The sequence below is a fragment of the Gopherus evgoodei genome, chromosome 3 (genome assembly GCF_007399415.2).
Source record: "Gopherus evgoodei ecotype Sinaloan lineage chromosome 3, rGopEvg1_v1.p, whole genome shotgun sequence".
Taxonomy (NCBI): domain Eukaryota; kingdom Metazoa; phylum Chordata; order Testudines; family Testudinidae; genus Gopherus; species Gopherus evgoodei.
Window position 1 is genome coordinate 170914173 of NC_044324.1, and position 14374 is coordinate 170928546.

At 53.3% G+C, this 14374-nt stretch overlaps 1 protein-coding gene across 10 annotated transcripts in view; it reads left to right on the forward strand.

Moving 5' to 3' along the window:
• TMEM63A (transmembrane protein 63A) overlaps window positions 1-14274 on the forward strand; it is a 60828-nt gene extending 46554 nt beyond the window's left edge. For 9 of the 10 annotated variants that reach the window (XM_030557402.1, XM_030557392.1, XM_030557394.1 and 6 more), the window contains 3 exons: window positions 5690-5805; window positions 12416-12478; window positions 13174-14274. In XM_030557402.1, coding sequence (XP_030413262.1) covers window positions 5690-5805; window positions 12416-12478; window positions 13174-13326 — 332 coding nt within the window. In that variant the 3' untranslated portion in view covers window positions 13327-14274. Of the gene's footprint in view, window positions 1-1517; window positions 1556-5689; window positions 5806-12415; window positions 12479-13173 lie in introns of those variants that run through there. The other variant, XM_030557400.1, reaches the window with a different exon arrangement.
• Window positions 14275-14374: the final 100 nt, after the last annotated feature.

Genomic DNA, 14374 nt, shown 5'->3' on the forward strand with positions numbered 1-14374 from the left:
GGGGCTATTGCCAGGCTTACTGTCTTCACAGTACTTGGAGATCATCTAACAGGAGCAATAGGAGAGGGCAAAGGAGACAAACACCTGCCAAGAATGGTCTGGATAATACTTAATACTAAGTGCGGGGGGACTGGACTAGGGTGACCTCTCGAGGTCCCTTCCAGTCCTATGATTCTATTACATTTAACTTTTAAGCTGTTAGTTGACACATTCTCTCACTGATCCTGCTCACATTGCCTTAAATTATAAACGTTCATTGTGCCACAAACTTGCTGTATTAACAGAGTTGCTGGGGGAAGTTGGTGGCTTGACCTTTGGGCACGCAGAACAGTAGGGGAGATTGTTTGTTTGTTTGGGTTTTTTTTACGAATGATGCACTTGAGGCTTTTGATGCTGTGAAGGAGATTCAGCATCATTTTTTCCTTCCCCCAGCTTCTCCCTTTAGGTTGGGGATGGAGGTGACTTTTTAAATCTAGAGTCTGATTAATAATTTGTTTGTACTGTTCATTAAAGATATGTTCAGGATAGTCCATACATGCCTCAGTCTAGCTGGAAAATATTGAAATTCCATTCCCTTGACATAACCACTTATGACACTGTAATTACTGTTAAAATATTGTATGATCTAGCAGGGCCAGTATCCTACTTCTAGCAAAAGCCTATTCCTGATGTTTCAGAGGAAGGCAAATGCCCATGATATGCACTGGCTAATAGTTAAAGATGTGAGATTGTCTTGTTTTGCAACTAGGAAGCTAAATGCCGATTAATCAAATTGTCTGTTGGTGTGACAATCTGCCTTGCAGTGCTGAATACCTCATTTTGATCCTGTTCGTTGACTTAGGATAGCACCCACTGTGTGGGCTTGGCTACACTAGAAAGTTGCAGCGCTGGTGAGGGGGTTACAGCGCTGCAACTTAGGATGTGGCCACACTTGCAAAGCACGGCCAGCGCTGCAACTCCCTGGTTGCAGCGCTGGCTGTACACCCGGTCAAGCCTCGGGTGTACTGGTGATCCAGCGCTGGTCAGCAAGTGTGGACGCCCACCAGCGCTTTTATTGACCTCCGGGGTATAAGGAGGTATCCCAGCATACCTTAGAAGCCTCTCTGGTAATCATGCACACTCCACTGCTCTGGGCTCAGCTGACCCCTCCTTTAAATGCCCTGGGAATTTTAAAAATCCCCTTCCTGTTTGCTCAGCCAGGTGTGGAGTGCAATCAATCATTCAATCAATCAGCGACCATGCCTCCACGCCCCAAACGAGCCCCAGCATGGAACAATTCCGAGCTGCAGGACCTCATCAGTGTTTGGGGTGAGGAAGCTGTGCAAGCACAGCTGCGCTCCAGAAGGAGAAATTATGATACCTATGGGCAGATATCACAGTCCTTGCTGAGAAGAGGCCATGAACGGGACGTGTTGCAGTGCAGGGTCAAAATAAAAGAGCTGCGCAGTGCTTACTGCAAAGCCCGTGAGGGAAATCGCTGCTCAGGAGCTGCCCCCACAACCTGCCGTTTTTACAAGGAGCTGGATGCCATACTTGGGTGTGACCCCACTGCCAATCCGAGGACCACGATGGAGAGTTCAGAGCAGGGAGAAGTGGGGGAGGGTGTAGAGGAAGCCGACAGTGAGGCTACTGGCGTGGAGGGAGACACCCCGGAGTCCCAGGAGGCATGCAGCCAGGAGCTCTTCTCAAGCCAGGAGGAGGCTAGCCAGTCGCAGCAGCTGGAAGTTGCTGGTGAGGAAGAAACTGAGGAGCGTGCTCGGGGTAAGCAGATTTTTATGTTTTGGGAGAGGAGGGTTTGGGTTATGGCTGCCTGCATGCATGCCTAAACGTGGAATAGCCCATTGATTTGCTCTATCACGTCTCTGTAATCTGCCTCAGTAATCTCTTGAAAAGTTGCAGCCAGAGCGTGCGCAATGTGCTTTCGCAAGTTTATCGGGAGAGCCACCATGGTCCTTGTCCCGGTCAGGCTAACTCGTCCGATCCACTGTGCAGCGAGGGGTGGGGGGACCATGGCTGCACACAGGCAAGCTGCATAGGGGCCAGGGCGGAATCCACATTGCTGTAGAAGACCCTCCCTCTCTTCCCAGGTAACACGCAGCAGCACTGATATATCTGGCAGTAGGAAACCCCGTTGAGAATTTAGGAATACTTGAGTGCAGGCGCCAGGTTCGCGTTCCCCCCCCCCCCAGCCCCGCGGTGCGTTCCGTCTCCCCCCCCTTCCCAGCACGTAGCCAGCCCCGCGGTGCGCTCCGGTCTCCCCCCCCCTTCCCAGCACGTAGCCAGCCCCGCGGTGCGCTCCAGTCTCCCCCCCCCTTCCCAGCACATAGCCAGCCCCGCGGTGCGCTCCGGTCTCTCCCCCCCACCCCAGCAGGCATCCAGCCCCGCGGTGCGCTCCGGTCTCCCCACCCCCTTCCCAGCAGGCAGCCAGCCCCGCGGAGCCCTCCGGTCTTGCCCCCCCCCCCGTTCCCAGCACGTAAACAGCCCCGCGGTGCCCTCCGTTTTTTCCCCACCCTTCCCAGCAGGCAGCCAGCACAACTGTGCGTCCCGTCCCCCCCCCCCCCCCCAGCAGGCTGGCAGTTACGTGGACCCCCCCCCCCCAGCAGCTCGCCACCTTCCTGTTCACTACTGTCCCCTGTTCAGGACACCAGCTACCTCCTGTACCCAGTGCAGATAAACCCCAGTGACCCATCGGTCAGTTCCCCCTCCCAAGTGCAGTCGGGGCAGAAACACTCACCCCATTGCTCGCCGTACCTTCGCTTCCCTGGCCTCTCTGTGTTTTGTTAGGTATGTGGGAATGATGCTACAAAAAGTCTACAAACTCCTTCACTGTGTGATAATAAACAATGTAGCCTCTGTGTATTACATGTTTCTATCTGTGTTTTTTTTAGTGACCTTGACTAATGCAGCCGGATCACCGGCCTCACGTCAGTTGCAGAACTTGAGAAAAAATCCCCGAAAATCAAAAGAAGAATTGATCAAAGCAGTTATGATTCACTACAACAGAGAAAGTAGGAAGACGCAGGAATGGAGAGAGAAAATGTATGAGTGGAGGCAAACAGAAAGCAGGAGAAAGGAATTGGCTATCAAAAAAACCTCAAAGCAGATGATAAGCCTCCTGGCTCATCAAACTGAGTCTTTCGAGTCTCTCGTAGCCATGCAGGCAGATCTGTACCGTGGTAACCCACACCCCTCCCAAAGCTCTCTTTCTTGTTCCCCAGTATTTGCACAAAACACCTTTCTCCAGCAGCCAGTTTCTTATTACCCCCAGCTGCCCCCAACACCTGTACGATCACCTACCAGCCCTGATAACTATAATTCTTACCCTGTGCACTCCACCCCCATTACCCTGCAGCATAGTAATCCTGAAGTGCAGCAGACATTGAACAGTAATCAAAACAGGACATATTCAAACCTCTGAATGTACAGTCCACCACCCTAACCCCCCTGGCCTTTTATGTACTGTACTTTGAATAAAGGATTTTATGGCTTTTACAGTACGTTTTATTATTGCAGGAAGTGGTAAATATTGTACCCCAGGGTAGAACAAAGCACAGCAAAGGCACCAAACATTACTGTTGGCTCTCCGCATCAAATTGCTCCCTTAAAGCATCCCTAATCCTTGAAGCCCTTTCCTGGGCCTCCCTAGTAGCCCTGCTCTCTGGCTGTGCAAATTCATCCTCTAGGCGTCGAACCTCGGAGGTCCATTCCTCATTGAATCTTTCATCCTTCCCTTCACAAATATTATGGAGGGTACAGCACGCGAATATAACAGCGGAGATGCTGCTTTCCCCCAAATCTAGCTTCCCATAAAGACACCTCCAGCGGGCTTTCAAACGGCCAAAAGCACACTCCACAGTCATTCTGCACCGGCTCAGCCTGTAGTTGACCCGGTCCTTGTTCCTGTCAAGCTTCCCTGTATACGGTTTCATGAGCCATGGCATTAAGGGGTAAGCGGGGTCTCCAAGGATCACAGTGGGCATTTCGACGTCACCTACTGTGATCTTGTGGTCTGGGAAAAAAGTCCTGGCCCTCAGCCTCCTGAACAGGGAACTGTTCCGAAAGATGCGTGCATCGTGCACCTTTCCAGGCCATCCTGAGTAAATGTCAGTGAAACGCCCACAAGTGCTTGCAGAACCACGGAGAAATACCCCTTGCGATTAACGTACTCTGATGCCAGGTGGGGTGGTGACAGAATAGGAATATCCGTCCCATCTATTGCCCCTCCACAGTTAGGGAAACCCATTTCTGCAAAGCCATCCACAATGTCTTGTACGTTCCCCAGAGTCACAGTTCTTAGCGGGGTGCGATTAATGGCTGTGCAAACTTGCATCAGCACCATTCCAATGGTGGACTTTCCCACTCCAAACTGGTTCGCCCCCGATCGGTAGCTGTCTGGAGTTGCCAGCTTCCAGATTGCAATAGCCACCCGCTTCTCCACTGGCAGGGCAGCTCTCAATCTCGTGTCCCTGCGCTGCAGGGTAGGGGTGAGCTCAGCACACAGTGCCATGAAAGTGGCTTTTCTCATCCGAAAGTTCTGCAGCCACTGCTCATCATCCCAGGCTTGCAGGACGATGTGATCCCACCACTCAGTGCTGGTTTCCCGAGCCCAAAGGCGCCATGGTGCTGAGCACGTCTGTTACTGCCACAAGCAATTGAGTGTCTTGAGCGTCAGGCGTTTCAATATCATCGTCTGACTCCTCACTGTCACTTTGCAGCTGAAGGAATAGCTCCACTGCCATGCGTGATGTGCTGGCAACATTCATCAGCAAGGTCCTCAGCAGCTCAGGCTCCATTTGTAACAGAAATCTCAGAAATCGCACTGCAGACTCACAATGCCGCCAAACTGCTCGGAATGTGTAGCAAAGCACCACGGGGCATTGGAACAGGAAGCGGAAAGACCCGCACACTTCCTTCCCCTTCCCACAAGCCACAGCGCCAAAATGGGACGAAGTGCTCTGTGGGATAGCTGCCCACAATGCACCACTCCCAACAGCGCTGCAAGTGCTGTAAATGTGGCCACATGCAGCGCTGGTAGCTGTCAGTGTGGCCACACTGCAGCGCTGGCCCTACACAGCTGTACGAACACAGCTGTAACTACCAGCGCTGCAAAACTGTAAGTGTAGCCATACCCACAGAGCGAAGCACTTTCTTAGAAGGATGGTCCCTGCTCCAGTTAGCTCACATTCTGAGTCTTGGAGTTTTGGTCTCTAGTACAGCAGTAACTGAGAGTGCAGTGACAGCAGCTCACGTGGCTCAGGAGAGTGGTTTGTATCACTCCACAATGGTTGCTGTGAATTCTCAGGTGGTATTGACTGGCACTGAAAGCAGCATTGTCTAGTACCCTAAGGATGATGCCTGAAGGATGGGGGAGAGAAAACTGAGGCAAGTCTTATAGGTTAAGATGTGGACTTGGAGAGCTCCTCTATATAAGGGTCAGGAAAAGATCCTTCTATTGTGCTGTATGTAATGAGCAGGTCATTAAATCAGTGTGTCCCGCATGGTGCTTTGAAAGCTATTTTTTTCCTCTTAGGGTTTTTCTTCTATTTTGTTCCATTCTCCAGAAAGTGAGCGCTCTTTTCAGATAAGCTATTTTATGATCAGTGTGATTTTTTTTTTTATTTTTTGGTTGCTTTTACCTACTTGAACCAGTGATGGATACATACAATTTTGTATTCTGTTTGTTTTTAAGGTTTTAAAGCTCCCACGACCCTCTTTACGTTCCTAGTTGTCAGCATCACAATTGTCGTTTGTTTAGCTTATACTTGTTTTGTCTGCTTCAAGTACCTGAGCCCACTGAATTACAAGGTAAACTCATATTGAATGTATTGGGGAAATAACCACGAGCATTAACACTGTGCTTGGTACTGCCCAAACTAGTCCCAGGGAAACAAATGGCAAAATTCATGTTTACTTCAGTAGGAGCAGGATCTAGCCACAAGGTTCCATCCTCTATGATGGTGAAAACATGCTGCTGAAAAAAGAGGCAGGTTGTTTTGCGCACAAGGGGAAGGAGGGAGGGAAAAGACGGTTACTCACCTTTGTAACTGTTGTTCTTCGAGATGTGTTGCTCACATCCATTCCAGTTAGGTGTGCGCGCCGCGCGTGCACGTTCGTCGGAAACTTTTTACCCTAGCAACTCCAGTGGGCCGGCAGGTCGCCCCCTGGAGTGGCGCCGCCATGGCGCCCAATATATATCCCTGCCGGCCCGCCCGCTCCTCAGTTCCTTCTTGCCGGCGACTCCGACAGTGGGGAAGGAGGGCGGGTGTGGAATGGATGTGAGCAACACATCTCGAAGAACAACAGTTACAAAGGTGAGTAACCGTCTTTTCTTCTTCGAGTGATTGCTCACATCCATTCCAGTTAGGTGACTCCCAAGCCATACCTAGGCGGTGGGGTCGGAGTGAGAAGTCGCGGCATGGAGCACTGCAGTTCCGAAGGCCGCATCCTCTCTCGACTGCTGGACCAGGGCGTAGTGGGAAGCAAAGGTGTGGACCGATGACCAGGTCGCTGCCCGACAGATTTCCTGGATGGGCACACGGGCCAGGAAAGCCAGCGACGACGCCTGCGCCCTGGTAGAATGCGCAGTCACATGGCCCGTAGGGACATGGGCCAAGTCATAACAGGTCCTGATACAGGACGTAACCCACGAGGATAACCTCTGGGAGGAGATAGGAAGCCCTTTCATACGGTCCGCTACCGCCACGAAAAGCTGGGGGGATTTGCGGAAGGGTTTGGTCCTCTCTATGTAGAACGCGAGAGCTCTACGGACATCCAGCGAGTGGAGCTGCTGCTCCCTGCCTGAGGAGTGAGGTTTTGGGAAAAAAACCGGGAGGAAAATCTCTTGGTTGACGTGGAAGGCTGAGACCACCTTGGGTAGAAAGGCAGGGTGTGGTCTAAGCTGCACCTTGTCTTTGTGGAAGACCGTGTATGGGGGGTCCACCACAAGGGCTCGGAGTTCCGACACCCGTCTAGCTGAGGTGATAGCTACTAGAAAGGCAGCCTTCCAAGAGAGGTAAAGCAGGGAGCAAGTAGCTAACGGCTCAAAGGGGGGCCCCATGAGCCGGGACAACACCAGGTTAAGATCCCAGGTTGGAGCAGGGGGACGGACGTTAGGGAATAACCGTTCCAGCCCCTTAAGGAATCTCGACACCGTCGGGTGAGAAAAAACGGAGCGACCGTCCGCACCCGGGTGAAAGGTGGAGATAGCTGCCAGATGGACTCGCAACGACGATAAGGCCAGACCATGTTCTTTGAGGGACCAAACATAATCTAAGATTTCGGATACCGAAACTTCCATAGGGCGGAGATTTCTCTCTACGCACCAACAGGAGAAGCGTTTCCATTTTGCCGAATATGTGGCTCTTGTGGATGGTTTCCTGCTGCTCAAGAGCACCTCTCTCACAGGCGTGGAGCAGCGCAGCTCGGAACCAGTTAGCCACGCAGGAGCCACGCCGCTAGGTGCAGCGACTGCAGGTCTGGGTGACAGAGGGACCCGTGGTCCTGGGTAATCAGGTCCGGATGAAGGGGCAGGGGAACTGGGTCGGCTACGGCCAAGTCTAGCAGCATGGTGTACCAGTGCTGTCTGGGCCATGCCGGGGCCACCATGATCACACGAGCCCTGTCTCTGCGCACCTTCAGGAGGACCTTGTGAACCAGAGGGAACGGAGGAAACGCATAGTACAGGTGGGTCGCCCACTGGATGAGGAAGGCATCCGCTATCGACCCCGGCTCCCTGCCCTGAAAGGAGCAGAACGCTTGGCACTTCCTGTTCCCCTTGGACGCAAAGAGGTCCAACCGGGGATAACCCCACCTCCGGAAAATGGAGAGAGCGACGTCCGGTCGAAGGGACCACTCGTGTGACAGGAAGGATCTGCTCAATCGATCCGCCAGCGTGTTCCGTACTCCGGGAAGGAAGGAAGCCCTGAGGTGAATGGAGTGGGCTACGCAAAAGTCCCAGAGTCGTATCGCCTCGAGGCACAGGGAGGAGGACCTGGTGCCGCCCTGCTTGTTGATATAATACATGGTCGTCGTGTTGTCCGTGAACACGGCTACACAACGACCCTGAAGCTGATGACAAAACGTTTGGCAAGCAAGGCGGACCGCTCTCAACTCCCTCATGTTGATATGTAGCCCCACCTCCTCCTGGGACCATAGGCCCTGCGTCCGCAGGGTCCCTAGGTGGGCCCCCCAGCCTAGATCTGAGGCATCCGTTGTCAGGGATACCGAGGGCTGAGACGGGTGAAAGGGAAGACCCGCACACAATACGGACTGGTCCACCCACCAGCCGAGGGAATCTAAGACCTTCTGGGGGACTGTGATTAACATGTCTAGCGGTTGCCTTGGTCTGTAATGACTGATAAGCCACAGCTGGAGAGGCCTCATGCGGAGCCGAGCATAGTCGGTCACAAAAGTGCACGCCGCCATGTGGCCTAACAGGGTTAGACATGTCCTCACTGACGTCAACGGGGCTGACCGCAAGCGTTGAACGATCGCCGCCATGGTCTGGAACCGCTGCCGAGGCAGCGAGGCCCTGCCCACAGTGGCGTCCAGGACGGCCCCGATAAATTCCACCTTCTGAGTGGGCCTCAGGGTGGACTTGTCTGTGTTTATCAAGAGGCCCAGACTCGCAAACATGCCGGTGATCACGCGGACATGGCTGTACACCTGCTGTTCCGACGTGCCCCGAATCAACCAATCGTCCAGATAAGGGAACACGTGGACACGGTTGCGCCGAAGATGCGCCACGACAACTGCCATGCATTTTGTAAACACCCTCGGGGCCGTGGACAGGCCAAACGGGAGGACCGCAAATTGATAATGACGAGCCCCCACAACGAAGCGGAGGAAGCGTCTGTGGCGTGGCCAAATGGCAACGTGGAAATACGCGTCCTGCATGTCGAGGGCGGCGTACCAGTCTCCCGGATCCAGGGATGGAATAATGGTCCCCAGGGATACCATGCGGAACTTCAACTTCACGAGGTATTTGTTGAGTTCTCGCAGGTCGAGGATAGGCCTGAGGCCCCCCTTGGCCTTGGGGATCAGAAAATAGCGGGAATAAAACCCCTTGCCTTTCTCGTTTTCGGGAACCGCCTCTATAGCTCCTTTGCTGAGGAGCGTCCGCACCTCCTGCCGAAGGAATTGCTCGTGAGAGGGGTCCCTGAAGAGGGACGAGGAAGGAGGGCGGGAAGGAGGGAACGAAACAAACTGCAGGCGGTACCCCGTCTGCACCACGCTCAAGACCCAGCGGTCTGATGTTATTTGGGACCACGCCGGGAGGAAAAACGAAAGGCGGTTGGAAAACGGAGGGGAAGGATCCGTAGGGGAAACTGTTACTGCGCCCTCGAGCGCACCTTCAAAATGAAGGCTTAGGACCAGGCGGGGGTTTTGAGGAGCCTTGGTTCTGCCCCCCTTGGTTCCCCGACTGCCTGCGCCTCCCGTTCCTGCCGCGGCGTCTGTAAGGGTCCTGCCGCTGGCGGAACTGGGAAAACGGCCGACGGTGCTGCTGTTGCTGCGGCCTAAAGGGTCTACGCTGTGTCACGGGGGTGTGCATCCCGAGGGACCGCGCAATGACCCGGTTGTCCTTTAAACTCTTAAGTCTGGGGTCTGTCTTATCGGAAAACAGGCCCTGGCCTTCGAAAGGAAGGTCCTGTATCGTGTGCTGGAGCTCTGGCGGAAGGCCGGAAACCTGCAGCCAGGAGATGCGACGCATCGTAACTCCTGACGCGAGGGTACGGGCAGCCGAGTCCGCAGCGTCCAAGGAGGCTTGCAAGGCCGTGCGCGCGACCTTCTTGCCTTCGTCCAAGATGGCCGTGAACTCTTGGCGAGCATCCTGTGGCAGCAGCTCCTTAAATTTGTCCACTGCCACCCAGGAGTTAAAGGCGTATCTGCTCAGCAGGGCCTGTTGGTTAGAGACCCTGAGCTGCAGCGCCCCAGCCGAATACACCTTACGGCCAAGGAGGTCCATCCGCCTGGCTTCTCTGGATTTGGGGGCCGGAGCCTCCTGGCCGTGACGCTCCCTATCGTTCACCGATTGCACTACCAGTGAACCGGGAGTCGGGTGAACATGTAAATATTCGTACCCCTTAGAAGGGGCCATGTACTTCCTCTCGACTCCTTTCGCTGTCGGAGGGATGGAGGCCGGGGACTGCCAGATAGTATTGGCATTGGCCTGAATGGTCCGTATAAACGGCAGGGCGACCCTGGTGGGAGCATCGGAAGAGAGGATGGTAACAATTGGGTCCTCTATCTCCGAGACCTCCTCTGCCTGCAGACTCAGGTTTTGAGCCAATCGCCTGAGGAGGTCCTGGTGCGCCCTGAGATCCAGCGGGGGGGGACTGTTGGAGGAGGTACCCGCCACCGCCTCATCCGGGGAGGAGGATGATGAGACCCCAGGCACAATAGTGTCCAACTGAGGGTCTTCCTCAGCCCTCGCCTCTGTCTCCGGAGCCGCAGCGGAGTCCTGCTGTTTGGACCCTTCGTCCCCTTCCGGGGAGGGAGGGGGGCGAGACAAAGAGGCTTCAGGGGCCCTACGCTCCGCAGTCGCCGGCCTAGCAGGGAGCTGCTGGGGGCCCTGGGCCTGATGGTACGCCCAGGGTGTCCAGAATCCCCACTGTGGGGGGCCTTGGTCCTGCAGCGGCGGATCAGCAAACAGCGCCGCCTGCCGGTCGGTGCCCAGCGCATAGCCGCTGTCCGTCTGGGAGGACACGGACGGCTGCCTGGAGGGCCACGGCGGGGCCGACCCTGGATGGTACGGGTCTGCGCGGGCCGGCACGGAGGATCGTCTCGGTGCCGGGGACCGGTGCCGGGAGTCATAACGGTGCCGGGACCGGGATCTGTCACGGTGCCGGGCGCTGCTTCGGGACCGGGATCTGTCACGGTGCCGGGCGCCGCTTCGGTGCCGGGACCTACTACCAGCTCGGTGCCGGGAGATCGACCGGGACCTGCCACCAGCTCGGTGCCGGGAGGTCGAGCGAGACCGGGACCGGGACCTGCCACCAGCTCGGTGCCGGGAGGTCGACCGGTGCGGCGAGTAGCGTCGGGACCTGCTCCTGGAGTCGCGGTGCCGGTGTCGACTGGAGCCTGACCGCGACCGTCTCGATGCCGACCGGTGCCGCGAGTGCGACCGGTACCGCTGAGGGGAGCGGTGCCGGGACTGCGAGCGGCGTCGGGATCTGGAGCGCCCAAGACGTCGGGGCCTGGATGGCGAACGACTGTCCGTGGGCGGTGCCGACATCATGGGCTTGCCTCTGGACGTGACCCGCACCGGAGGAACCGGGGGTGGCAGCCGAGTAGGCTCCGTCAGGGCAATAAGGTCCCGAGCCGAGGCGAAGGTCTCCGGTGTGGATGGGACCATTATCTCAACCCCAGATCTCATGGGGGAGCTCGGCGGCACCGGACTCAACAGACCCGCCGGGCCCGGAGTCAACGGCGCTGACGGTGCCGGCGGCGCCGCGGCCGATGTCGAGGCCGGGCGTTCAAGCCGGGTCTGCCTGGCCGGAGTATTAGACTTCGACGGCCTAGGCACTGATTCCGATGCCGGAGAAGGTCGGTGCCGAGGAGTCTTCTCGGTGCCGGAGCGATCCGGTGCCGGTGCCGAAACCACGGTCTGCGAAGTCGACGGGTCAAGTGCCGCCTCCATTAGGAGAGTTCGGAGCCTCTGATCCCTCTCCTTTTTTGTCCTCGGCTTAAAAGCCTTACAGATGCGGCACTTGTCAGATCTGTGCGATTCCCCGAGGCACTTCAGGCACGCTTCGTGGGGATCGCTGGTAGGCATGGGCTTCTTGCAGGCCGCACACTGCTTGAAGCCTGGCGAAACAGGCATGAGCCTGGCGCCCGGTGCCGGGAAGGGCTAAGCCCCCGGCAAGAAACTACTTAACAGCTATTTACTAAACTATCTACTTAACAATACTAATTAACAACTATATAGAACTAGAGATAAGCGATAAACAAGCGATAGAAACTAGGAGAGCTAGGGACGTGGAGGACAGCTATGCCGCGCTCCACAGTTCCAACGACCGACACGGCGGTAAGAAGGAACTGAGGAGCGGGCGGGCCGGCAGGGATATATATTGGGCGCCATGGCGGCGCCACTCCAGGGGGCGACCTGCCGGCCCACTGGAGTTGCTAGGGTAAAAAGTTTCCGACGAACGTGCACGCGCGGCGCGCACACCTAACTGGAATGGATGTGAGCAATCACTCGAAGAAGAAGGAGGCATTCCAAGCATGAAGAGCAGTATGGGAGGCAGGTACGAAGTGGGAGGCTTTGGAGGAGCACAGGGAGCAGCTGAGGTTTCAGTGTAATATATAATGGGACATTGTACTAAATCTGTTTACTAATAACCTGATATTTATGATCAATTCCATGTAACTGGTTGATTTACCAGTTTAATACTTCGTCCTTGCTGTCTTTATATAGATAGAAGAATTGCCAAGTGGAAGAGGAAGTGACAGTGATGCAGAAACAGCTCCAAGACCTGCTGTAAGCTCTTAGCAAAAAAGTATTTTTTTACCCTTTCCAGGAAAACAAACTCCTGACCTTTCCCAGAAAAGGGATTGTGTAGGAGATTGCTAGTTTGAATGGTGTCAGGGTAGGTATTAACTGACTTGAGGGTCAGATGATCAGAACACTGCGCTTACCTATTTGAAAGCGTAGCTCTAAAAATACCTTTTGATTTAATTGTGATAGGAATAACTGAGAGAGATTTTAAATACTCTTTATTTCCAATTACTACATGTGTTGTGTTATGTTTTTTTGATTAGCTGGGTCTCACACCAAACACTAGATGATTAGTTGCATTTTGAATGTTGACTATGCAGTCACACTGCTTGGAGACTATGGAAGGTGTGATATTCACAGCAGAGCTTCAGTGTCATGTCACCAAAAAATGACCACAAGACTTTGATATTTGCACTAGGTTTTGCAATACTGTTTGGGTGAATACAGATACTTTGGTGTGCAAGAGCCCATGTGATATGCAGGCACACTTGAGTTTTGCACTAGGGAATTTATTCTGAGGGACAAAGGGCAATGTTAAGATGAAGGGGACAGTGGGGGTAACAGAAGAGTAAAAAGGAGGAATTTGGAGGGGAAAGACTTTAAATAATAAATTATCCCAATATTTTTAAATTATACTAGAGACTAAATAAAAAAACTCCGAATGTTTGCAATTTCAGATGTATGTCCCACGGGTCTTGCTTAGCTATCCTACGGAAAAGACAGCACTGGCTCAGAAGGAGCAGCAGTCGTATGGCACCATGGGTGCTGATGCACAGGCAGAAGACAGCATAACCTACTTTGGGGGACTGGCGGCAATTGAAGAGGCATAGAAGTATTTCTGCTGATCTCCAGGACCAACACAAGGTGGTGCACTTGGTTCAGCTTTAATAGAACTGATCCCTCAAGCATTCTGATGTATTTACCCTGTCTGCCAAAGAAGCACAGAAATAATTCAGCGTGTGATCTGCAGCTCTACTTGGAGATTAAAAAGCAGCCACCTTGGGACCGATTGTTTTACAGGCCATCTACACACATTGTGAAACAAGTGTGCTGAATGCTATGAAGGAGACAATCCTGAGGGACTACTACTTTGGGTTTACTGTTTAATCACTTGCCTTATGGAGAGATTTCACTCTTCACAGAGATAAAAGGTCACTGAAGCAAAGCAGCCCCACAATTGCAGGTGTCAATTTATTTGAAGTGACTCCTCTTGAATTTTAACCAGTGCCAAGGATTTATTAACCACTTGGGATTTATAAATCCCGAAACTGTCAGTTTTGATGAAAACTTGAAAGCAAATACTACTCCTACTGGTGAGAGCCAGGAAAAAGGCTTGTGGTGTCTCCTCTCCCACCACCGCAAAATACCCAGTCCACACAACGTTACTTTTCTGAAAGAGATGAGGGCTTTATTGTGCACTTTGATTGTGAACGTACCAAACCCAGAGGACTTTTGTGAATAAGGGATTGATCTGCTATAACTTTTATATATTTTTGCAGGGGATGCATTAGTTACTTTCTGGTGACTATGTTAGGGGCCTTGCACAAGAAACATTCACCTGCCAGCAATAAAGGATGTAAACATTTTATCTTTTTCTTTTTTTAATCTCTCTGGTTACAGTGACAAATTTCTACACTTCCCTGGTAAGTACCAATCGTATGAACTGTAAGATGTTACACCGTTTTTAAATTATGTAGTAGGAGCCAATTTATCCTAAAGCTACATTGTGTCAAAACATAACTAAGCAATAATCACATAACAATAAAACACTGAGTTCAGCGAAATTCGAGAGCTGTCTTTATTGACTATCTTTCTTTGCATATTTAAACACTCATGTGCCACCTCAGAGACCTACCACTGCTGGGACACTAATAAGTG